The 25,432-nt window shown below is 41.8% G+C and overlaps 1 protein-coding gene across 4 annotated transcripts in view; it reads left to right on the top strand.

Moving 5' to 3' along the window:
- The window catches only part of cacna1ea (calcium channel, voltage-dependent, R type, alpha 1E subunit a), a gene marked incomplete at its 5' end in the record, with an annotated part of 96,598 nt that overhangs the window by 52,152 nt on the left and 19,014 nt on the right, over nucleotides 1–25,432 (top strand). For 2 of the 4 annotated variants that reach the window (XM_084355901.1, XM_084355902.1), the window contains 18 exons: nucleotides 2,631–2,734; nucleotides 4,138–4,296; nucleotides 5,903–6,093; nucleotides 9,466–9,569; nucleotides 11,819–11,934; nucleotides 12,167–12,220; nucleotides 13,426–13,467; nucleotides 14,672–14,767; nucleotides 14,974–15,183; nucleotides 16,316–16,428; nucleotides 16,647–16,759; nucleotides 17,846–17,977; nucleotides 18,089–18,194; nucleotides 18,327–18,444; nucleotides 19,183–19,250; nucleotides 19,385–19,476; nucleotides 23,517–24,419; nucleotides 24,781–25,013. In XM_084355901.1, coding sequence (XP_084212027.1) covers nucleotides 2,631–2,734; nucleotides 4,138–4,296; nucleotides 5,903–6,093; nucleotides 9,466–9,569; nucleotides 11,819–11,934; nucleotides 12,167–12,220; nucleotides 13,426–13,467; nucleotides 14,672–14,767; nucleotides 14,974–15,183; nucleotides 16,316–16,428; nucleotides 16,647–16,759; nucleotides 17,846–17,977; nucleotides 18,089–18,194; nucleotides 18,327–18,444; nucleotides 19,183–19,250; nucleotides 19,385–19,476; nucleotides 23,517–24,419; nucleotides 24,781–25,013 — 2,954 coding nt within the window. The remainder of the gene's footprint in view (nucleotides 1–2,630; nucleotides 2,735–4,137; nucleotides 4,297–5,902; nucleotides 6,094–9,465; nucleotides 9,570–11,818; nucleotides 11,935–12,166; nucleotides 12,221–13,425; nucleotides 13,468–14,671; nucleotides 14,768–14,973; nucleotides 15,184–16,315; nucleotides 16,429–16,646; nucleotides 16,760–17,845; nucleotides 17,978–18,088; nucleotides 18,195–18,326; nucleotides 18,445–19,182; nucleotides 19,251–19,384; nucleotides 19,477–23,516; nucleotides 24,420–24,780; nucleotides 25,014–25,432) is intronic. The other 2 variants (XM_084355900.1, XM_084355899.1) reach the window with 2 other exon arrangements.

Raw genomic sequence — 25,432 nt, 5'->3', positions numbered from 1 at the left:
GATAATTCTATTTCTATATTTGTGTGGATGATGGGGAGCTATTTTAGTCTTTCTCTCCCTCTCTCTCTTTCTTTCTCCTCTTAATTAAATAAGATGACGCTGAGTCTCCGAACACTATAGACAGGACTAATTCTCACCGCTGTATCACAGGAATGTAATTGGGTCTGTTTCTCTAGCTGTGTGATGATCAAGTACGCTATCATGTTAATGCAAATTACTGCGCATAAAGACGCTTCTTCATCCCTGTAGCGCACAGAGATCATGTGTTTACGGAGCTGCGATCGTTTACATAATTCGCCTTTAATACCTTTGTCTTCTCTTCATGATCAAACTGAATTTAATGATTATGATTATTCAGCGGTCAGAAGGCCAGAAGAAGAGCAGTGTGCACTCACTGTGCATTCAGTTTAAAGGGACAGTCAAATACACATTTTTCCCTCTTACCTTCATGGCTCCTTATTCATCTGGACTGTTTTGGTGTGAGCTGTCAAGTTTTGGAGCGATCCGCCGTAAAGATGTTTGCCGTCTCTTTGTTGTAATGGAACTAAATGACAGTCGGCTTGCAAAAGAAATACATTTGAAAAACTCGACAGCAACGTCTCTTCTACAAATCATGATCCATTCACTCAAGATGATTGAGACCGACTAAACACAGACTTTGGTGTGACCAGGTTTGCATTCCTTATGGCTGTGCAGCAGAAATTGAACAATTACTCAGGTCAAGAGGCTAGCTAACTGAACTAGTTAACATTACAGCCGAATCACCCAGGAAGAGCATCAGGCTTTGAGGCCAACTTTCATAGTGACCAAACTGCGTAATTACAACGTGTGATGCACTGGGACCCATCCATCCATCCATTACCTGAAACCGCTTTTCGGGGTCACGGAGGGACTTGAGCCGATCCGAGCTGACATTGGGCGACGGCAGGGTACACCCTGGATAAGTCGCCAGTTCATCACACATAGGGACAAACAACCACTTACACTCACATTCACACCTACGGACAATGTAGATTAACCTAACTTTTTTGCATGTCTTTGGATTGGACAGACCCAGGGAGAACATGCAAACTCTGCACAGAAAGGAACCCAGGACCTTCTTGCTGTGAGGCAACAGCACTAACCACTGCGACTAAAGACTATTTCCCATAAGCTTACATTGTGAAAGAAGCAACTATAAAACAGTGAAAATATTTTTTTCGTCACAACCCCCGTGAAATGACTCATTTCACCATCATAATTTGAGCCATTCAGTCTGATAACATTTGGAAAAAGTCTAGAAGAGCCGCACAATTGAATTATTTTATTTCCATAGTTAGCGGGGCGGGAAGATCCGGTTAATTTTATACCCAGGAAGTCGAGCTTTTTTGGCGTCATGCACCACTGAGCAGCTTTCATAGGAATGAACGGGGCTCCGCCTCTGAAGGCTGTATCCAGATTTTAATTGTTAGATCCACAGCTGAGCTAAGGGAACGTCATTAAGGTTTACATCCCGCCCTGTCACAAGCCTCTCGTCCATGACTAGATCCATGCTTCCTCCTGCACAGTGATACAGCTGGTGGGTGTAATTTGGTCGAAAGAAGTTAAAATATAAATATAAAATATACTTCCAACATGAAACTGCTCACAACAAGGTCTGTAGATGAACTGTAACTTCATGTTTTAGAGGTGAGCAAGGATACATTTCTGATTCCCTGACTTCAAAGACTTCCTGTAGCCAACAACATTTCCTCAACTCTCCTTTCATTATTTTACTTTTGTTTTAACCCCACCTCTCCATCCATCTGTCTTTCACTCAGCAGGCATCCAGGTGAAAGGGGATTAAATGTGTGCTCAGGTCACTGAAACATGGAAAAGCAGAGAAGGAGGTGCAGGTATAATTGGGAGGGAGGCTGAAAAGAAATAGAGGACAGAGATGTGTGGATGAAGAGCAACAGTTGAGGGTGCAGAGAGGAGAAAGGAAAGGGAAGCAGGAGTGCAGACTAATGAGGAGGCTGAGGGGTGTAGATCACCAGACATTGCTTTTCCTTTTCTCATCAGTCTGAGGTCTGAAGGCCACAGAGGTGTGTTTAGCAGTCAGGGGGGAGTCGAGGAGACACAACAAGACAAAGTAAAAATGGAACTTTTGAAGGAGATAAGAGGTTGATGTGATTCGTGAGTGTGTGTGTGTGTGTGTGTGTGTGTGTGTGTGTGTGTGTGTGTGTGTCCACGCATGTGTTTGTCCATGAGCTTCATGTCTCTCCAGCCTAAGGGTGTCCTGCTTTCTCCTGATGGAGCCGCTTTCTTTGTTCGCCTCCTAAATAGCAGTTGTCACAGCCGTCCTCCCACACACGAGGAAACAGCCAGAAGCCCCCAAAAGCCTCCCTGTTGTTGCTTTCTCTGTGTTCTCTGCCTGCTGGAGACCCCTCACGTCCTCACGCTCCATATCTGAGCACTGCAGCTGTCCACCAATACCGTGTGTGGTGGCCTCCGTGTGTTTATATGTGTGCCAGTCCCCTTTTTGACACACGGCTTATAAAGCGTGAAAATTGTAGCATTCACGTACAACTGTAAGACAGTGTCAATCCTGCTCTGTGTCTTCCGTTTGTGTGGGTTTACATATGCACATTTGTTTGGGTTTACCTCTGTAGGATCCTGGCTGCAGCGGGGGCACACATGAACATCTCAGTGGACCTGCGGACCCTGAGGGCGGTGCGAGTGCTCCGACCCCTCAAGCTGGTCTCAGGCATTCCCAGTGAGTACCTCATATGATTTCGTCAGTATCTTTATTATCACAATGGTGACTGTGGTTTTCCCTTTTGTGCACACAGGGTTGTGCTAACAAGAGCTAAAGGTTGAAGTCAGCCAAACCACAAATCATCGTGTCTCACTTTCCTTGTGGTATCTAGCTGTGAAGATATTTGGCTTAAATATCACAAGTGAAATTTTAACTCCCGTTGTAATGAGTGTGTGCTTTCCTCACACAAATATATGTATTAGGGCTGCAACTAACGGTTGTTTCAAAATCAATTAATCTGTTGATTATCATGATCATTTAGTCTGGAAAATGTCAACAAATAGTAAAAAAAATGACATCTTCATGTTGCGTCTTTTGTCGAAACAGTCCAAAACCCAAAAACTGTTTATTTAATACCATTCATGACAAAGAAAAGCAGCAAATCCTCACATTTAAGAAGCAGGAACCAACAAATATTTGAAATTTTTGCTAGAAAAAAAAACAAAAAACGATTTTAAATTGGTTGGCAACTAATTTTCTTTCTTGCAGCTCTTCAGTAAATATCTTAAAATCTCTTTCCAGAAACAACACCTCTGTTTCTTTTAAATAAACTTTTGTCTATTTCTTTTTTTGGGGAAAGCCATTTCAAAGAAGTAAAACTGTCTGCATAGCTACATACAACTGAAAGGGAAAATATGTTGTGGGGTTTTTTTGGTAGTTTATTCTACTTTCATTTGAAAAGTAGACATGCAGGTTAAGATAATTAAGTACTAAGTGATATGGTTATGTGTGGGTCAAACCAGAGACATATGGCTGCAACTTATTACTTGCAGTATTAATTCCTCTGCCTATTTTTGCAATAAATTGATTTGTCGTATTTATAGTTTTACTTATACATAAAATGTGTGTATTAATTCAGTTATTAAAGTTAGGAGGAATTTCTACGTAAGCAATGTGTTTTTTTAAGTGTTTATTATTCAAGTATTATACATAAAAGTATGAGTCATTCTGTCTCCTGCAGTAAAACACACATCTAGTTGTTTACTTTGTACACACTGACTCAGCATGATAGAAAAACTTTACATCAAATGTTACCCCTCTCATTGAGCTTATGTAAAATAATTAAATGGAAAACATGTAATGAAAATACTTAAAGTCAATGTTTTAGGCATATTTATTAGTCTAATTTTTAGTTATAAATCTGAAAATTTATTAATTAATATCAAAACAGCTGCTTATTATTTTCCGTTGATGAACAAGTCAATGAATATTTAATTGTTTCAGCTCCACCTAACAAGCTATTTTTCAAAAAACATAAAATTAGGTTTGAATGCTGAATATTTTTTGACGTTCATATACATATACTGTATGAAGTATGTTTTCACTTGAACTCTGCTGGTCACTGTCTGCCCTTCTTCCAGGTCTGCAGATTGTCCTGAAGTCGATCATGAAGGCCATGGTTCCTCTGCTGCAGATCGGCCTGCTGCTTTTTTTTGCAATCCTCATGTTCGCCATAATCGGCCTGGAGTTTTACAGCGGCAAACTGCACCGCAGCTGCGAACCACAGCCTGGAATACTGGGTACACACACACTCACTGCATGTGTCTCTGTAGCACGGGTACACGCTGCGTATTACATTGTAATAGTAGTTTATAGTTCATTCTAGGAGTAAGATATTTCCGTCCAGTGTGTCACACAGACAGAATCGTGACCTCCGGTGATTACTGTTATTCAGATCTTTTATTCATCTTAAGCCAAGATCTAATTTGAATTGCGTCGCAAACAGGAAATTGTCTCAGCACCTCCACCACACACTGATGGCACGGATGAAACAAAAGAGAGCAATTTGTAGAAACGGCCCAAAATGGTTTTGTGAATAATTCATAAATGTAAACAGATGAAAGAATGATTTTTGTGACTATTTTTGGCAGTAAACTGCATCACAAAGCTGTGTTTGTGTGTATATGTACCATATGTGTGTGGCTCTCTAGGTTGTACTGTATCTCTGTTGTCTTAATCACAAACGCATACACACAATAGCATGCCAGGCTGCACCTGGAGTCTTGATCAAATCAAACTGGCCGTGTTGTCCGGTATAATTAAAACCAACAATTTAGTGCGCCACAATGATTCATTGTACATTCACAGCTGTCATTAACCTCCGAGCTGCTCCCGTCACACTGAAGCTGAATGGACTAACTGTGGAATAACACAGACAGGCTAAAGTGAGAATTATCTGTCACTGAGTGGTCACGCTACTGTTCAGACAGGCACTCTGCAGCAGGCCTTCAAAAAAATAACCTCTAAAAGAATTGTTAATATTAATATAATAGGTGAAACAGGAATGATTTATTAACTGTAATAAGGCATTGTTCTCGATTTAGATCCTGTAGCTGAGAAAAGCAAAGTTAACTTCTAATGAAAGTATAAAAAAGTATTTACCAATCTTAATAAAGCAACAAAAAACCTAATAAACCTAACCTAATAGATTGTAACAATAACATTATAGGATAATTAAACTCAATAGATTATAAACAATTATAAGAAACTCATAAGCAGTGTTAGGGGTAAATTTCTAGTAGGATTTTGGTAACATTTTTACAGATACTATGTCCAGCAACACATTATCATTCAAGATTAATTGTTTATTGATGGTTTCTTAAGAATCGTGTTGGCAAAATGCACATCTCTTCTCTGTACGTTCATGACATAAAGTACATTTCCCTTCCATTCAGCAAAGAAATGAGAGAGAATTACCATTATAGTACATTATGGTGGATTTCAGCACCTTCTGAGGAGCAAGGGTGAAGATAAATCAATTTTTTTTGTTCCCTAATGTTTAAAAAATAAACTTTGACCTGACCTCGTCTCTGGGTGTTTATTATACCAGAAGTTTTGGGCTCTGTCCATGGCGGTCTCCACCAGAGCTTGTGAGGTTTGATTACTAAATATGAAACAATATTACCCTCCTCTGTTTCATAATGCCAAGTCGTCTTTCTAATGAAAGTAACTAGTACTATCTAAGATATCATGTTTTGGAAGTAACTGCTCATAAGGCTTTTAATAACATTCATAAGCAGTCTAAACACTGTAAACAGGTTTCTTATAAATGCTTAAAAATGGACAACTTTTTGATGCCAGGTAGAGCCATGTAACATCTCTTGATCTTTGCATCTTTCTGTTCAGCAAATCAGAGAGTGGAGTCCTCTGAGTTGGATTTCCAGTGTGGCGTGCGTCAGTGTCCCGCCGGCTACAACTGCAGCGATGGGGGGATCGGCCCTAATGACGGCATCACTCAGTTTGACAACATCCTGTTCGCTGTTCTCACTGTCTTCCAGTGCATCACCATGGAGGGATGGACCACTGTACTCTACAATGTAAGACGGCTCTCTCTCTCTCACACACACACAGGTGCCACTCATAATATCTTTGTGGATAGCTGCAAATTATTGAGGTGCAGCAGTTTTTTGTCAGACTCCATTAAGCCTAATGAACGGAAGCGGCTCTGGCTTCAGCACGCTGATGGTTGTTGAGTGGAGTTGTGTAACCCCGGCGTCCTCCTCTCTCACACTGTGTGTGGAGCGAGAACATGAGGAGGGAGGTTACCGGGCTGTGATTCTAGTGTTGATACTGCAGATTGTTGGTTCCTGTTTTGCTCTCAGCTTGCCTTTTTTATTCCATCTATCCAGAGAATTGTATAACCTTCGACACCTTGCTACAAGACCTGAATAGAGATTAGACTGCCCACTCGTACTCTCTAGTTAAGAAACACGGCACGCTTCAGAATCGCTAAGAAATGTAGTCTAAACCCTTTTCTCTGCACTGTATGAATACAAAGGACAACAGAACACTGTCTACTTGAACCATCTCTCTAACAGTGTTTTCATTCTTCCTCTTTCATGTGATTTATTGGATCATTTGTATATATTGTGACCGAGGGTGTGTACTGTTGTTATCCTGCTTGACAGACATCAAGGCCTCTTGGTTCACGTCACAGACTGTTAAAAGATTGAAGGCTAGGATGAGTCAGAAATGCAGTTGCTCTGTTGGACTGACTGACAGGACAGATTGACACCAAGAGTTTTCATGCTCTTTGGCCCAATCACATTGTCCCCCCCTAAGGCCTTAAACCCCAAACCCTCATGGACTTAGTTGACGTCACCTGCTAAGTGTTTGAGTGAGAAACACTGCAGGAAACTGAAATAGGAATGAACAGCACTGCGACATTTGCAACATTTCACTTTACCTTGTGGGTTTGGGACTTTTTATTTTGTGTTTTAAAATATGTGGTAATAAAAACAAAAAACAGGAGAAGGCATGAAACGAATAGAAACATTTTCAAGGGTTTTTGTTGTTTTAGTAAACTGAGTGATGAGAATCAGTTCTGGGGAAAAAATGTCAGATCTTTGGTAATGATTTGGAAAATGTATGTTTGTGATTAAAAAACATTTAATTTATCAGATATTCAACAGCATCATCATCTGGATTATTATTTTTCGGGCTTCTTAACATTACGTACACCATTGTAACCCTGTGTTTAAAGGGGCTCTATTTCCAATCAAATCCACATTTATTTATAAAGCACATTTAAAACAACAACACTTGGCCAAAGTGCTTTGAGTGTCGTCTGCATAACAATGGAAAGAGATGCCATGTATATTTAACAATTTGTAGCAGTTTCCCTGTATCCATCACTTTTTTATTGGCCATATGTGAGCGAATTGTAACATGAAGTGAAAAATAAGACCTTCCCCATCTCACTTAGTTGCCTATTCAAGCCTGTGGACAATTTGATTTAAGTTGTTTAACGCTGCTGGACTGTGGATTTCTTTGGGAATTTGTAATTCAGGCTAAGTCTGCAGAAAGGTGGACTTTGTGGAAAATTGTATCATAGAGCGGTAACGCACACCAAGGGTATTGATGTGGCGCTGATCACTGACAGCAGACTAGAAAGTGAAAAACAAGGTGTTGCACACTCTGGCTCCATATGCAGTTTTCTTTAATTAGATGACATTTGAGGGCCAAAACATCACTTTCCTAAATAAACGGATCAGCCCTGAACCCATGCAAACTTACCAGGAATGAGCCTCAAAATCTGTAAATCTGTGAGTGTGGACAGTGGGATTGGGCCTTGAACTAAGGCTCATGTAACACTGTGTCAAGCTGCAGTTGGAATAAAGGGTTGGAGCAAGAAATGTTGTCATTCTCTGCTGCACAGTAACATCCATACAGTGATGAGATGCTCAACTGTGCTGCATGAGCATCTATGTCAGAGTGAAAGGAGCAGGGAGGCAAACGCACACGAACAGTATGTAGACAGAGAGGGAAGCAGTGGCACCGTTTGCTAATTTGATAAATCTGTTGCCTGCATGACCATCCAACAAATCAAGTCCAATCATATTCTCACTCTGGTTGCAGCTGAATAACAAGATCCTGTTCAGATAGGAACACTGTACAAAACCCTGTCCGTCTGCTCATCTGGGCCTGGACACATTTCAAATTTGCAAAGTCTCAGTATGCATAGATACATAATTTGATTTAAAAATACAGCTGCCTGTTACGTGCTTCCATCAGAGCAACTGTTCCCTCAGTTTGGTTTGGATTATTTTAGACGAACACACCATTTTGCAAACTTTATTGCATTTTATTGTAATCGATTTATTTTTGCAAAAGACGAAGACAGCACAGAATGATGAATGAAACAAGATTGAATACTGGTATTGTCTCAGATATGAAGGGAATGTTTTCCAAAATAATTTGCAGCCAGACATCTTTGAGTGTTTCGGGTTCATTTTTGTCAGTTTTCAAGCACACTATTACAGGTCCAAGGGCTTCTACAGATGTTTCGGCAAAGTTTAATCAAGAGAAGATTAAACAGCATGAAAAAAGTCTCTCCTTCGGGGCCAAAAACAGAAATTAAATGTATTAAAAACAGGGACGAATTTTTGTTATAGTGGCATTTACTAGATTGGAGACAGTAGAAAGCCTTGTTTTACAGGTACAGTACAGGAAGTCGTGGCAGTGGACCTTGACTAGTCTGATGACTGAAAGATTTTGGGTACTTGAGGCAGTTTTAAGCCAGACAGATAGACAGACAGATAGATAGATAGATAGATAGATAGATAGATAGATAGATAGATAGATAGCACTCACACAAACCGCTGTGACAGGGTGTAGTCTGTGGTCAGCTGCCTGCTCTTTCAGTTTTTATTGAGATGGATGAAGGCAGATGATTTGCCAGAGTGATTGTATTATGTCATCTGCATTGATGCTGAACGAGCTCTACTGATGAACAATGAGCGAGGCAGGAAAGAGACGACATGCTGCTGACCACACAGACTCACTGTAATGATGTTTACTGAAGTCAGTTTAATCAGCGCTGAACACACAGAAAATGCACAGTCACTGTACTGAAGAGTCACACTCTGCAGGAGTATGTTCACACATCGATACACGTTAAACAACTTTCCCAGGTCCAGGTGATGTATAGTGTAGATGTAATACTCTGTTTCTATATTGGCTTCATACAGTATACAGAATACCTCCACTCTCCTCCACACTCTTTGTATGAGGCCAGAGCAGATCAATACACATGATGTCTCTGTTCGACGCCCCGCCTGGACTGGAACCTCCCGCAGCCACCCAAACTCCTACACTTGTGTATTTCTGTCTTCCATCCCAATGGCAGTATGAGTCTGCTCCAGCCTGATTTGATACTACTGAATTTAGAGTTTGTTTTGATGTTGCAGACCGACGATGCCTTGGGCCCCAACTGGAACTGGCTCTACTTCATCCCCCTCATCATCATCGGATCTTTCTTTGTCCTCAACCTGGTGCTGGGAGTCCTCTCTGGGTAGGTTCACATTTCAGTCCGAGTTGGTTTTTAAAACTCGTTGGGATGAAGATGTATGGGCCTTTTTGTATTGTCTAATGTTGCTCTATCTTAGCTTGTTTATGTAATGTCATAGCTCTATGACTCAGGGAAACAGACTGGAAAAAGACACACATGGAAAAAGTTATTGTTTAACATTGTGATGAAAAGGTGAATTTTAACCCAAACCATGTTTTCATAAACATAACCAAGTATTTGAAGTCCCTAAACTGAAGCAAACAGTGACACAAAACAAAAAAAAACATTGTCACTTTTTCCTAATTTCACAACCGAGGTGCAAAGCTATGACATCACAAAAATGTGATTCATCAGTTGCAATGATGGCCCTGGAACAACATTAATGATGATGTTCTAGGCAATATCAGATACACCATAGGCACATTTGAAGCCTTCTTCCTGCTGAATTTGCAGGGTACAACTGATGTTGGATATTTTTAGTGGCCCTAATGTTCCATAAACAAAACCTCACACAGTGGTCAGTTGTTTAATGTTGTATTTGGGTGGTCCCTGTCAGCCTATAAATATGCTGTAAATGAAGGGAACCAGGGCATAAACTCTTGTTTGTTCTTATCAGCAGCCTTTTTAAACATTCTGCGAAAATGATGTTGCACAATCCTTCTCCAGTACACCATGCTTTATTTACTGACTTGACTGTATTTAAGGACCACCCCGAACCAATCCAACTTTATTTACACAGTACAGGGCATTTCATGCAAAATTGCCATACAAGGAGCTAAACAATACAAAGAAATATACAATATGCAGTGAAACAAAACAGTGTAAATAAACGGCAAATGAGGAAATGATAATAAAGGAAATAAGCGAGACTAGTGTAGCACAGTAGAAGAGGGTGGATTCAAAAAAGATGAATTACAAGAATGCTAAACTAAAAAGGAAAGTCTTGAGATTTCTGTTAAAGGTGTTTATAGATTACGATGCCCCTCAGCTCCTGCGGCACGCTATTTCAGAGGTGAGAGCCTTGCCAATGAATTACGTCCCACCATAGGTTTTTTTCCCTCACCCAGTGCTCGACTACAAAGAAAGCATCAGAGGACCTCAGTGATCTAGAATGGTGGTATAGTGAAAACGAGTTGTGCAACGTGGTCTGCATGTTGCTGTTTGTGAAATTAGCAACCAGCACATGATGTATATATAACTACCTACAGTATTACAGATACCTGAAAGTAACAGTATATTGATGCATTACTTTGCTAGCCATTTTATTGAATCTTATTCGTGATACACACACATTGGTGTTTGACTTTGTGACTTTGAAAGGATGGCTCATATTTGTGCTGTTAGCTTGTCATGGTGGAGGAGTCTTGAGTGCTATACTGGTGGGAGTTTTATCTCCCAGCAGGTACAACCAAGAAATACGGTCTCAGATGAGGCAGCTTACAAAACACAGTACACAACACGCAATCTGTAGCTGAACTGCCTTCAATGGAGCCTAGAGGCTGTGGGGGACATACTTTAAAATAAACGGCCATTTAGAAGTGCAGTGTGTAGGATTAAAGCCTCACATTTCACCTTTCCCTGCTGTGGCTGCTAAAATTGCTAAAATCGCGGAAGGCCCTCTCTAGAGCCGGTGTTTGGTTTGTCTGTTCTGGGCTACTGTAGAAACATGGCGGAGCAACATGGCAGACTAAGAGGACCTGCTCCCTCTGTAGATTTATTAGGCTCATTCTAAGGTAATGAAAAAACAAAGATTAAACACTAATTAAAACATAATTATGGATATGTTATCCTATTTCTGCCAATAGATCCTTTTTAATCCTGCTCACTGAGCCTTACAGTCAGCTGGTTTTGTTGCCTTGTTGATTTAGGATCAGGTAGGCTCAGCTGAAAGACAGACAACACAGTGTAACTTGCCTTTTCACTGACTGGTAGAGCGGCTGGCAAACTACTGTCAAACTAAACCGTTCTGTGTCAGTGTGTGGTGTCAAAGTCTATACAAGTTAATTAGTTTTACAGAAAGGTTAATGGGGGATCCATTGTCATTATCTCCACAACGAGAGAGAAGAGACCCCCTTTGGCTCGCTGTCTCTTCGCTTGTGGTTGAATGAACAATGAGATGAGCTTATTTCAACACAGCTACAGCCTTTTCCCCGGTGGTTGTCTCCAAGAGGAATGATATATCCGTGTGACTATAAATCTCTGTATCCTCACAGAGTAAATAAATAATTCTGTGGTTTGGTTTGGTTCTGCAGGGAATTTGCCAAGGAGAGAGAGAGGGTAGAAAACCGCAGGGCCTTCATGAAGCTGAGACGCCAACAGCAGATTGAGAGAGAGCTCAACGGCTACCGGGCCTGGATCGACAGAGCAGGTGGCTTTAGTCACAGCTCAGGATTTGGACCAAGGATTTGGTTCTTGATGAGAAAAGGAAAATCGATATTTCTTTTTAAGCTTTGACACTAATCCTGTTGATTGTGGAACATGTTTTCTGTCAGCTGTTTGTTCCACCACAATTGAGATATAAACATAGTCACAAAAGATGCCAGTATATCTTTTTCCATCTGAGCCATCACTCATTTCTGACTGTGGTTTTGGTTTTTCAGAGGAAGTGATGCTTGCCGAGGAGAATAAGAATGCAGGACCTTCTGCCCTCGATGGTAAGTCAGCAGAGATTTCTCTTTTTCCTGGTTTCATTGTTGCACATTTTCTTTCTGCTATCCTCACATTGCTTTACATTGTGTCTCTCTGCAACTGAAACAGTTTAATGCTGGCATGTAGACTAAAACAAATGTGCTTTATAAAGGATATTCAGGCATATGCTATTAAAGTCTATTTCTGTGTTATGTTAGGTTTTCATGTTCTTTTTTAAGATACAGATATAGGCATGAAAATTATATCAAGGGAAGTTTCAGTCGGGAAGATCACTTTGTGCCGTGATAACTTGATGTAAGTCAGTCCACGGCTTTGGTCCAATCTGAATTATCTCAACAACTATTTTTTTAAAGATTGCTGGTTCCCAAAGCATGAATCCTACAGACTTTGGTGATTCCCTGACTTTCCCTTTAGGGCCACAGCAGATCAAAGTTTTCAATTACGCAGTTCAATATCTCAACTTCTCCAAGACGGATTGGCACAAGATTTTGCACAGACATTCTTAGTACCCAGACAACAATTCCTAATAGGTGATCACCTGACTTTACATCAAACACCATCATCAGATCAAAAATGCTATTTGTGGTTTTAGTCTGTGAAACTAATGAGCCTCATCAAAATCTCTATGAGTTCAGTTACATTACAGAAATACTACTTAAGTAAAACAACTGGTAATAAAATAATACTAAGGTAAAAGTACAAAGCATTCTTCGGAAACACTACTCAGAGTATTAGTTACTTTTTAACTGCTGATGTTTAATGCAATATCAATAGCAGACATTCAGTCAAAGGGCCTCTGTTTCTCCAAACATCTGCCCTGCTCTCTTCAGTGGTCATGATCACTTCTCCAAACCTGCAGCTGCTGCAGACTTGTTGAAATTTCACTGCCGAGTTGTAAAAATTGGAAAGAACTGAAAGTTGACCTCAATTGCAACATAAATCAGTACAGTATGTCAGTTCAGGATATATTTTACTGCCCAGATTTTGTTGCTGCTGTGGTACATTTGCACAGATCACTTTCACCATTGCATCCCTCTCTGCAACTGTCGATGTCACGCAGAGAGAATTAGCATCGATAGAGTTAAATCTGCAGCTTGACACGGTGCCCCACACACAGTTTAGTGCCTGCTTTGACCCTCTCAGCTCTACTTTGACCTTTCCCCTTCCACTAAACCAGCAGGGCTTTTATTAAATGTTGATTGATTGGCAGCTCTCAGGAGGCTCCCAGAGTGGAGTACAGGTGGTGCCTATGGTGAGAACCGTCCTCTGTTCTGCTCTCTTCCTCACCAGCTTCACCGCTCCATTCACCCCATTCAAATTCACACATGTGAACACACAGAAAACAGAAAGCAAATTCTTGTTTAGTATGTTTCTGTTAGTTGAAGTACAAAGACACTCGAGCAAGATCAAAATAAATTGAATTGTGCACATCTGTAGTAAAGACCAATTGTGGCTCCAGCTGTTGTGATGGAAATACATGCAGAAGCTCTGATTGCTTTGATTAAAAAGAAAGGTGGTGCACTGCGGTTGCCTCAGCAACCATTGGTCCGACAAGGCAGCAGCATGCGCACGTGTGTGTGTTTGTGTGTGTGTTGACAAGATCCTGCCTTAAGCAAACACTCCTGTGAGTGTGTGTGTGAAATGGCAGCAGTATTTTTGTGTATCTGTGTGTTTCTTTGTGTGTTTGATCAGCGGCTTATTAAAAAAAGTCCCCAAGCAAATATTGACTGCAAGTAGATTCAGAAATCACAAGGGTAGCAGGATGGTGTGAGTGGGGGTCGGATTGGATGAAAGGTAATCATAGACATGTCAGTCAGAGAAAAGGTCAAAACACACTCATCACACTCACTTCAGCATGTGCACACTGCACGGCACCGCGCGTCTCCTGATACTATATAGCAGCACTTGAACGCAGCTCAGATAAGAGGAAGATGCATGGACCGTCAAGCCGCCTCGGAGCATGGTTTGCCATGATAGAGATCATAAAATATCAGCCGAAGGTTTGCATCCAGTTGTTTGGATCATTACACTAACATTAAATCATCATTTTTATCTCATTTGGCTGCAGCGTTAATGAGCTCCACTCTCCCTCTCAGCTAAAACTTCACAGACATTGGCGTGTTGTGAAGATGATCCTCACTGTGGTTTCTTCCTATTATTTGTGTCATCATTATCTTTTCATTGCATTATACATTTTTACACTTGCAAACATGCCTGGGTCTGCCTCGGAGTGTCTTAAAGATGTACAGGTTTTCATGCACATGGTGGTTTTTTGGGCTGTTTTTACGACATGAAATAAGTTAAAAATCTATTAATTGATGTGATCAATTCAAAAGGTAAACAGTGTTTTGTGGCCACATTGCCCAAAAGACGTCTTTGTGTCGCTATCCTCACAGTTACATTGGTTATACAGTTCGAAACAGCTTGTTCTTATGTTCAACCTGCCGTGTCCGCAGTGTTGAAGAGAGCCACCACCATCAAGAGGAGAGGGATGGACGTGGGTCATCGAGGGCAGCCAGGGGAGGAACAATATGGTGACATCTCCTCTGTGGGTGAGTGGGAGTCTGGACAGGCTCATAAATATGTGCACATAAACTGTAAGACATACTCCAGCAGGGCACACTGTGCTCTGCTGCAGCCTTTAGAAATGCATATTTGATACTGCTGTAAACATCACACTGTTGGGAGTCCAATATTCAGAGCAGGAACAATCTGTACAAGCTACCTTTCCCTCTTTATCTTTCACCAATCCCCCAAGGCATCCCCATGGCCAGAGCAAGTATCAGGAGTGCCAGGCGAGGTCCGACAGCGTATTTTCGCCGTAAGGAACGTCTCCTGCGCATCTCTATCCGCCGTGTGGTGAAGACACAAACTTTCTACTGGACCGTGCTGGGCCTGGTGGCTCTCAACACGCTGTGTGTCGCCATTGTTCATCACAACCAGCCCCAGTGGCTGTCCGACTTCCTTTGTGAGTCATTTCAGTAACACCTTGAAATACGAGCTCACAGGCTGCTGAAGTTGCTGCTTTATTATATAACTTCAGTGGTCTATGTACGTTTCAAAATGTAAAGATATAATATGTAACATTTCTGCATTAAACAACGAGACCTTTGTTTTATATTTTATTGCATTTTGTACCTATATTATCCCAAATGTTTCCAACACAGTTTTACACAAAGCACTCAAATGAAAATGAAAAACACCAATACATACAGATAGAAAAACAAAAAAGGAGCTTAAGGCGGACCATATACTTGCTTTTAACAACCCATTCCGGTATGCATGTGGGCTGGCTCACATATCCTGCGTCCTTTTGGAGTGTCAGTTGTTCACATCCTCAGTATGAAGATGTGACAGGGTCAGGAATCAGTAAACACATCAACAACAGCTATGACAACGAGACAACAAGTTACCGTGTGCCAGCTAGTGGTATCCTCCGGTAACACGTGTAGTATACAGGCAAAGTATGTCAACAACTACTGTACGTTTACGACGCAAACGTGGGGTTCAAAAGCAAATATATCTCCAGCTTTAATGATCAGAAGCTGTAGTCCCAAGCCCAAAAAACTAAAGTGACACAAAACTAAACCAAGTAAAAACCAGGATTAAGCTCAGGCAACACAGACAGGAACGCACATGGACTAATGAAATGCAGGTGAGCAGGAAAAACAACAGGAAAAAGACAAAGACAGGAAGTGTTAAGTAAAACGTGGTACAAAAGAATATAACCTACAAAATAAAACAGGAAATGACTAAACTTAAAAGCCAAATAATGACACAACAATGTTCAAACCCAGAGAAATCCATAACTTTGTCCAAGATAACGGTGTGTTTCATTTTCATAACTCCCAGGAGTTAGTCAGAGAGTGAGTGAGGGAGGAAGTGACTAGATGTAGCATGAATCAAACACTACCTCATCCGTGAACATTTCCGCCTCAGTCACATAGATAGATTTTCTTTGCCATGGTGGTTGTTTAACAATAAAGACAACAACTCCCATGATCCCACACTAATTACGCCTTCTGCTTTGTTTTGGTTGAGTGACCCCGAGTGGCAGAGATGACGTACTCTGCATTTTAAATTTGTTTTTGTTGTCTCAGACTATGCAGAGTTCCTGTTCCTCGCTCTGTTCCTGACTGAGATGTTTCTGAAGATGTACAGCTTGGGACCGCGTCTCTACTTCCACTCTTCCTTCAACTGCTTTGACTGCAGTGTCAGTAGTCCGTCTCCCTCCTGACATTTTTGTTTCTCCCAAAATCCAACTGCTTGTGCTCTTAAAACATGCAGCATCAGCGTTCTCTCCCTCCGTATCTGTCTGTGTCTTTGCCTCTGCCTTCCTCTCTGTGTCACTTTGTCATAAATGTTATTCCACACTCATGTATTCCTGTGTTTCTTTATCAAAGATTCCTTTTGAATATTATGTCACTGCAGGTGATCGTTGGCAGCATCTTTGAAGTTCTGTGGGGTTTCTTCAGGCCTGGCACTTCTTTTGGCATCAGTGTCCTGCGTGCTCTCCGTCTGCTGAGGATCTTCAAGATCACCAAGTTAGTGTCGCGGCCTTCCTCACTCTTTGCCATCTGTTGAGATGTTTCATGATATTTGCAAGTGACATTTGACTGTTGTCTGAAAGATGGCAGTAGTGTTAAGTCTGTCATTTTTGTGACATTAATATAAAATACTATGTTGTGAGGAGGATGCTTTTTGGTATCTAAATATATTCTTATATATATGTATGTATGTATTTGAAGCAAACAAGCAAGTGCATCCAGCATAGAACAAGACAAAACCACAAATGAATATTTGAATATATGCCAATGCCATCCATATTCACAACAAAGGAGTGTTAGAAGCAGAAAAGTAGCTACTGACACAGTTACTGCCTGAGTTTAAAAGAGTACTCTCTTCATTTCCTTCACTTTTTGGAGACTTTTTTTTTTTTTTTTTTTTAAGGGATCAAAAGAGGTGCATCAGAATCAAAACTATTGTTTTGGGGTTTTTTTACATTACATTATGTAACTTTTTACCTTAAAACAGCTTCAAAATCATGCATTGTGTAACTTCAGTGAGAGGGTAGGATCGCATCATTATATACATATATACTTCAAGATACAAGTTTTCAACACATAACTTTCTCATGATGTAATGAGTTGTCTTTGTATCAAATTGTTATAGACCTGGGATTTGTATTTAAGACAGTGGTGTTGCACTCAGAAACTGTGGGAGGCACCAAATCACACAAAATGCTGAATTCTACATAATGTGGCTTTAAACGTGGAGCGTTTGGCTGGATATTTGGGTCTGTACAGTATGCTACTGGCGGCTAATGTCGCCTCAAGCCGCTATCCTCAAGCGGAGATAGGGCACAGGCTACATAGATCTGTTAAACTCACTTCTTTCGAACACCACATCTCCAGAAATTTTTCTTTTTCAAACTTGTAGTTTCAGGTCGAGCCAACACTGACCTGAGTGACACCACTTGAAGCCATTTTCTTAGATTTTCCTCTGGAGCTACAAAAGTTCACTAGAACTTTTTTTTCACAGTTCTTAATAAACAAAGTCAAATAGGCTATTACATTTTTCATAATTAAAAAAATATTTTCACACTAATATGATATTGTGTGACTGTCAAGGTACTGGGCGTCTCTGAGAAACCTGGTCGTCTCTCTGATGAACTCCATGAAGTCCATCATCTCCCTCATCTTCCTCCTCTTCCTCTTCATCGTTGTCTTTGCACTCCTTGGCATGCAGCTCTTTGGTGGCAGGTAACATTAAATAGTCTCCTTTGACCCTCTGAGTAAAGAAAAGTAGTGCTAATAGTGCTGTGCATCACTCTGTATGAGTTCATGAAGACATTTAGCATTTCTTTCTCACAGGTTCATCTTTGATGACCCAGATGACATCTTTGTCGACTACATCTTGGATGATTACACTCCCACGAACTTTGACACCTTCCCTGCAGCAATCATGACCGTCTTTCAGGTCTGGAAATAGACCTGCCAATTTATTGCTTTCTACTTCACACGTTTATCACAGCGAATAATAACATACAGGAAATGCTCAGGATAGTTTTGTCGATGATGTGTGTTTGTTATTCTGACTTTGTTCTCCCAGATCCTCACTGGGGAGGACTGGAATGAGGTAATGTACAACGGTATTCGCTCTCAGGGAGGAGTGAAGTCTGGCATGTGGTCCTCTATCTACTTTATAGTTCTTACACTGTTTGGAAACTGTATCCTTGATTACTCTTTCTAAATTGGAAATATCAAAGGTGTCATTCCAAAATGCCATATACAGTACTCTTTTTAGGAGGTAACCTAAACCAACTACCAGGTATCCTAATTTGTTATTATTTTGTAAAAGTGACAAAATATTTTTTATTCAAACTGTGGATATCTTAGTTTAGTATTGTTCTTTATATTTAGGCTTTCCGCTTTTTCAAAAAAGAGTTAAGAAGCTTAATTGGAGATGGAAACGATATGATAATGATAATAATAAGTTCTGATGTAATGAACCTTTATCTCAGATGGTTCCCCTCTGACAAAAGATATGAAGAATAACGATCTCGTAGCCTCACCACACAGATTTGATGTTACCTTCCTAACGTTAATACATAAAACAAAAATGTCATATTTCCATCGTGTCTTGTTCATTTTGTCATTTGACTTTCGCCTGGTGCTCCTTTGATCACCACATCGTATTCCCGCCCCTTCTTCTGCAACGGTTAGTGGTTTTCCGACTGGAGAATTGGCACCACCTTCTATTTCTGTCGATGAAACCACCTCCTAATAATTGCATAACAGTAGTGGATCAAAACAATTCACGTTCATTCGCATTTTCTTCTGCAGATTTTCTGAAAATTTGGTAAAAATGTGTTTTTTGCACTAGTTCTGCGTCAGTCGGTATTTGTAGTTGTAGAGGTTGCCGTGTTGCACTTTGTCCATCACATCCTTGACTCAGCTGTGACCAGACACTCTGCTGAATGTCTTCTTGGCCATTGCTGTGGATAACCTTGCCAATGCACAAGAACTCACCAAGGTAATACAAAAAAAATGAATAAAGATAAAGATATAATCTGCCATGTCCAGTTCTCCTCATCACTTTGATTCTGTTTAAATATTAAAACTCACAGATGTTACAGTTGTTCAGCCGTCTTTTCCTCTTTTGATCAGGATGAAGAGGAGGCAGAGGCGGCGTTCAACCAGAAGCACGCTCTGCAGAAGGCCAAGGAGGTCGGCCCGCTGTCCTCCTTCATGTCTTCAGAGTAAGTGCTGAACGCAACCGCTCTCCTCTCCTCCTTCTGTCCCTCTCTTCCTCTCCCTCCTTCCTTCCTCCAGGGATTGTCTATAGCCCTAACCCACAGTGTTGTTACTTAACACAAGTTGCTGTAGCCTCCAGCAAATGGCGAGTCCATCATGAGGTGCAACAAATTAAACTACGCCATGCAGTACAGTTACAGATGGAGGCCAAGGGTCATCAATATAGAGCCTGTTGAGAGAATCACGTGCTGTCCCACTAGAGACTGATACTTCTTTACTGACAGATCTACTATCCAGCCTCCGCCTGCTCCCTACGCTGTAATTTGCTGCCAAATAGAAGTCAAATGTATGTCTCCATGGTAACTGGTTCCACTCTGGGATGGGAGGTGCTTATATTGTTGTCATGCAGACAGGGTTACCCAGTGTCCAAATTAACATGTTGTGTCCATTACAGTAATATACTTATGTACTCATGGTAGATATTGTTGCAAGGAAAGTGTAATTAGCAGATGAAATGAAGTGTGTGCAGGTTTTGATCTGTTTAAGTGTTCTGACTTGTGGAAAATTTGATTTATAAAGTAACCTTGTTTTCTCAATGCTCAGGTCTCCAGCAGAATAGATTGTCTTTTTCTCTCAGGGATTGATTGCACAGTGGTGAAAGTGCATGTGCATGCACAAGAGTGAGGACCTCTGGCTCTGTGTGCACGTTGGTGTATTGAGAAACGAGCAGTTTGTTGCATGGGCATGTGGAAGATTTTACCAGATAACATTTTATTAACATCACATTATGCACCTTCTTTCTTTCTTTCTTTCTTTCTTTCTTTCTTCCTTTCTTTCCTTCTTTCTTTCTTTTCGAGGCCCTGCCATTTTCTTAAAACAACAGAAATGATATTACAACAGAGCAGAAAGAAAACTGGAGATGTGCATTAGTTTCAGTTTAGCCAGCTGAGGGTCAGGCTCTTGTCAGTGCCCATAGAGGAGACTGGAATACCACGGGGTCGTCTGGGCCGGCATCTGTATTCAAAGAGGACACTCTGAACTTTTAAGGGTTTCTGGTCTCATCTCCGATGTCAGCTATGAAACCCCGGTGGTGCCTGCCCCCGCTGACCTTGAAGAAACTTGCATGACAGCATTTGCTCAAAAGAAAAAAAGAGAGAAGCAGCATGTTGGAGGCTGATGGTGATTTCACCCTTTTAGCGCATGCATCTGGTCAGCATGATCAAAGGAAGAAAAATTACACACACACACCCTCGCTGAGAATGCTTTTCACATAAAGTATGACAAGTGATACTGAGACTGGAATATTTTGATAGTGCTTTCAGTGTGTGTACTACTTTTCTTCCATTGTGAAGTATTTAAACCCTCCCTGAACTGCTCTTAAGTGTTCTGGATATTTGTAGCTACATTTTTTGAAGCTCAGCACATGAATTTCCCCATTTAGCTCTACTAGCATGTCCTAAAAGAATGCTAATTAATGTGTGAGTGCTCTGAGGTGGCAGTGGTGTTCAGAGCTGCATCCCAGTGTGGTGGTTTTGTTCAAAGGTTATCTAGATATGTACTCTTTTCCTGTGTTTGCTGATGAAGCCCATCTCTGTGTTTTCTATCTGTACCCATACTGTAGCTCGGACTGTCTAACATCTCAATCTTACTGAAATGTCTTCTTATCAATGTTGCGCTTACTGTTGATGTTTATGAATGTTGTTTGACTGTTTCTAATACTGCTACCATCTTGTTTGTCAATGTGCCGCTTGGCTCCAACGGAGACACACACCAAAGCATCGAGAGTCGGTTTCTGACCTCCATTTTGAGTCATTACAAACATTTAAAGATGTGATGTGCTGAAAACAGAATACACGATGTAGCAATTAGATATGAAATTAATAATTCATCTGTGCTTGTAGTCTTCTAAAAGAGCAGTTTTAGCCTTAAGCAGTTTATAACTAATTCTGAACAGCTGTTAAATGGCATCAACAGTCTGTATGCAGATGTTTTGATGACTTTGGTCTTTGTGTGAAAGGCCAGTTTATCTTTGAGTTTGCTGTGTGTCTCCTGGCCTGTTCTGTCTCTGCTCACGAAAGCACTAATGTCTTGTTTTCAACCAATCGCTCATTGATAACACGGACCACACAAGAGTCCACGCTCCAGTAAGTAACACTGTCTGTTCAGCTCTCTGAATCTCTCACTAACACCTGTCTGATTTTCTTAAATGGGTCAACGTCACAGACTCCATCTTGTATAGCACTCTGTTCATGCTCTGTCCCGTTCCTCCAAACTCTCTCCAGCCTAATTTGATTCCACATTTCTTTCTATTTACTCCACTGATTTCATTCTGCATCCTACTCTTTGTGTTATTTAGTCACACAAAAACTCCTGGCTTGGTTAATTTATCACCTAACATTTTCATTGATCCACTAAATCGCTTCATGTTGGAATGAAATTGCTCCATGTGTTTATAAACTGCCTGAACATCAGTCCAAAGCACAGACTATATACTTTGATGTTCATTTTGTGGTATAAAGCAAAACAGAACCTATAAAGTAAAATCCATTGAAGCGGATTCTGAAACTCTAGCTTGAATCAAATTAGATTTTTGGTGAAAACAGCATGCAAACTAAAATGGTTCCAGACCTGGATCGATAAATAATAAAACAAGCTAAAATTAAATGCTAACAAATCAAATGCTTACGCTAAGACATTAACATTAAAGGTCCAGTGTGTAGGTTTTAGTGGCATCTTGCGGTCAGATTGTACATTGCAACCAACTGAATACACCTCCCCTCACCCTCTCCTACGGCGGCCACTAAGAATGCAAAGAAGGCCAAAGGCTCTCTCCAGGGCCACTGTCTATTTTGTCCATTCTGGGTTACTGTAGAAGCATGGTGGTGCAACATGGCGAACTCCATGAAGGAGGACCTGTTCATTCTGTAGATATAAGATGCTCATTCAGTAGGCTGATTTATCGTAGCACGTAGGCTCTACACAGAGCCTACCCTGTAACCTACGCAAGTGGCCTACGCCGTTGGGAGCATTTAAATATGTGTGCTGGTGTGTCTTCATTACTGGTGGTGGTGATGCATTATTGTAGATCCCACCTATGTTCTTGCAAGACCCACTGTACTCGGCCACTGATTGGTTGGCTTTGTTGGTTGCGTTCTCTGGTAATGTCTGTTTTCAGCGGTCTATAAGCTTTAGTTTTGTGGGCAAATGCACCAGCCTTTTTCCGCCTCTCTCCCGGTCTTCTGCTACTGCTGTCTGAACCACTCATCCTCTTTAGCCACTCTTCAGAGTGTGTCTTGGATCGTAAGGTAGGCCGGACAGGCAGGCTGCCCTGCCGCTGCTCCACCACCTGGCCTGTCTCTACCTAACGAACCAGGAAACACTGCAGCTGCAACAGTCAGTCGTGGTGGTGTGTTTACCCGGGCAGCTTCTGCTCACAGCCCGCGACATCAGCTCTACCGCTGGCTGTTTGTTTTAAACAGCCACAAGAAAATCACAAGCACAGCCCAGACAGCCACTGATCACTGATCAAGCACTGGGCTGCTCATCAAGGGACCATGAAAATCTCTGGAGGAGGAGTGTAACCCAAGAAGAGCAACAGCTAGCCAGTCAGGAGGGACGGCAACAGCAGAAGAAGTCGGTGTGTTTACTGGGGAAACCACAGGTCCCAGTCTCCGGTATTAGCAATGCCACACTACCAAGCTTACCAGTCACAGTTATTGTGGTCTGCGTCGCTGTAACGTGCTGGTATGTTTATGGGGAGGTGCACATCAGGCTATGACGTAGGGCCCACATCTATACATAGGCTACGCCGGAGGTACTACGTGGATTCAATGATTAGTATAAATCATGCTTAAAGTCACGAAACACAGTGATTGTATATGTATATAATATAAATAGTATTAGATACCATTTCTGCCAATATATCCCCAGAAATCCTACACACTGGACCTTTAACCGAAACCATCTGTATGTTAAATGTGGCTCTGCATATAATAAATTGTCTTCTTCTATATACTGACACGCTGTCTTCTCTTTCTCTGCTCAGGGGAAGCCGGAGGAGGCGGCCCTACCTGTACAGGAAAAGAGCCATCCACCGCAGTCGGCCCACCTACTCCTGCTCTCTGGAGGAGACCCAGGGCAGCATCAGGGAGGGCCGCCCACCCCCACCACTCAACACCTCTAACTCTTTCATGTCCAGGAGAGAGAGGAGAAAAAGGATGACCATGTCAGTCTGGGAGCAGAGGACCAGCCAGCTGCGGAGACACCGCCAGATGTCCAGCCGGGAGATCCTGTACAGCAGCCCGAGCGAGGAGAAGGACGGGCCACCTGTTTCAGCCCAGCATGGACATCCCCTGTCGCTGCATCGCAAGGTCATGGAGAACACGCCGTCTGGGAGTTTGAAGCGTGCAGTGGACCCCTTAGCCTCCCCAGTGAAGAACCAGGCTTCAGCCTCCTCCATGTCTGTGGATGTGCCTCTGGATGCCGCCCTCTCTGGTGACATACCTGAACCGCCAGTGTCAGTGATGGTCCCAGAGCTGTTGGATCCTACGAGCGTACCACTTCCCGATGCTTCTGTGTCCACGGCAGAGCCCATCACTGAGAGCGGTAAATTGGGTGTTAATCAGAGCCACAACACCGCCAGCGAGCGCCGGAGCCCCCGATTGAATGGCGAGCGTCAACACAGGGCAGTCAAAAAGTTCCGACCACCAGATAACCTTGACACACTGACTCCTGAGATGGGAGGTCACGGTGGGATTAGGGGCAGGAGGGCGCTGCATCACTGTGACCATCAGAGCGGAGCCAGAAGTCAGGGGTCATCACCCGGGAATGGAAGCCACTTATTGAGTCGCTCGGTCAGCAGAGAAAGGACAAGAAATCCAGGGCAAGAAGAAGAGAAAAAAGCGGAGGCCAAGCAGGAGGAAGAGGTGTCCAAACCTGATGAGAGCAGGTGAGACAGATCAACATGTTTATTTTGTAGACAAGTTTGTTTGGCAACATATTTCAGATTTGGTAAGCAGATGAAATTAAATGATTTTAAGAGGAGAGGGGAATAAAACTTAGAGTCCCCAGTCAGATTCACATTTATATGTTTAATGCAAGTGATTTTGGAGGACCTGGAGATGTCATGTGAAAAAATACAGACAGAAAATTACTTTTTTCTGGAGATAAGGAGCGCGGGCAAAGAAGCTGCTGTGTAGTCTGATGGTCAGAAACAATTCAATTAAAATTTTAACGTTAAAGTAGACTAGCTCTAAGTCTATCGCTGTCCTCCTGTTTGTCCAGTCAAGTCTTTGTGTCTGTACTTTCAGACAGGGTGACAGGAGTGAAGGAGGAGACACTGACCCACCAGATGACCAGAGCCACACTGGCGACCAGAAGCAGGAAGAAACTCCTCAGCAGTCAGACCTGTCTCCAACTGCCATCCCGGACAGCAGCAAAGAGGACAATGAGACAGAGCATGAGGATAAATCTCAGCTCAGCTCCAGTGTGATCATCGAGGTGCCCAACGTTCAGTCATCTCTGGAGCTCTCCACGATCACAGGTACAACTGTTGGTGGTTTTTAGGTGCTGATTCGGTGACTTTTTCACATTGTAGCTGGTAACATTAGGAAGTGCTTTGTTAATTTATTTGATTTCTCAAGACTTGTGACATTACTATCTTGATTCGAACCTTACAAGGCCAGCGCATCATTTTACTTCAGACAGGATTCATTTCAAGTAGCTGGTATAGATGAGCCACACATACTCATCAATATGAGCCCTTCTTACAGCTGATTTTCAAAGTGGAAATTTCACATTTATTTGGATAAATTTGAGGTGAGAAATAGGTCATGCAATTGCAGAGTCGTGACTTCAGGGTAAATTGTTGCTCCCACAGTTCATTTTGTGAGGGATTCATTCATGTCATCTGCTAAAATAGTCCCCATAGTTCACTGATTCAGTTCACCACTGCAGGGCTGG

This window comes from Pagrus pagrus, assembly GCF_965226575.1.
Source record: "Pagrus pagrus genome assembly, chromosome: 6".
Lineage (NCBI taxonomy): Eukaryota > Metazoa > Chordata > Actinopteri > Spariformes > Sparidae > Pagrus > Pagrus pagrus.
This window is presented reverse-complemented; position numbering and strand designations above follow the sequence as displayed.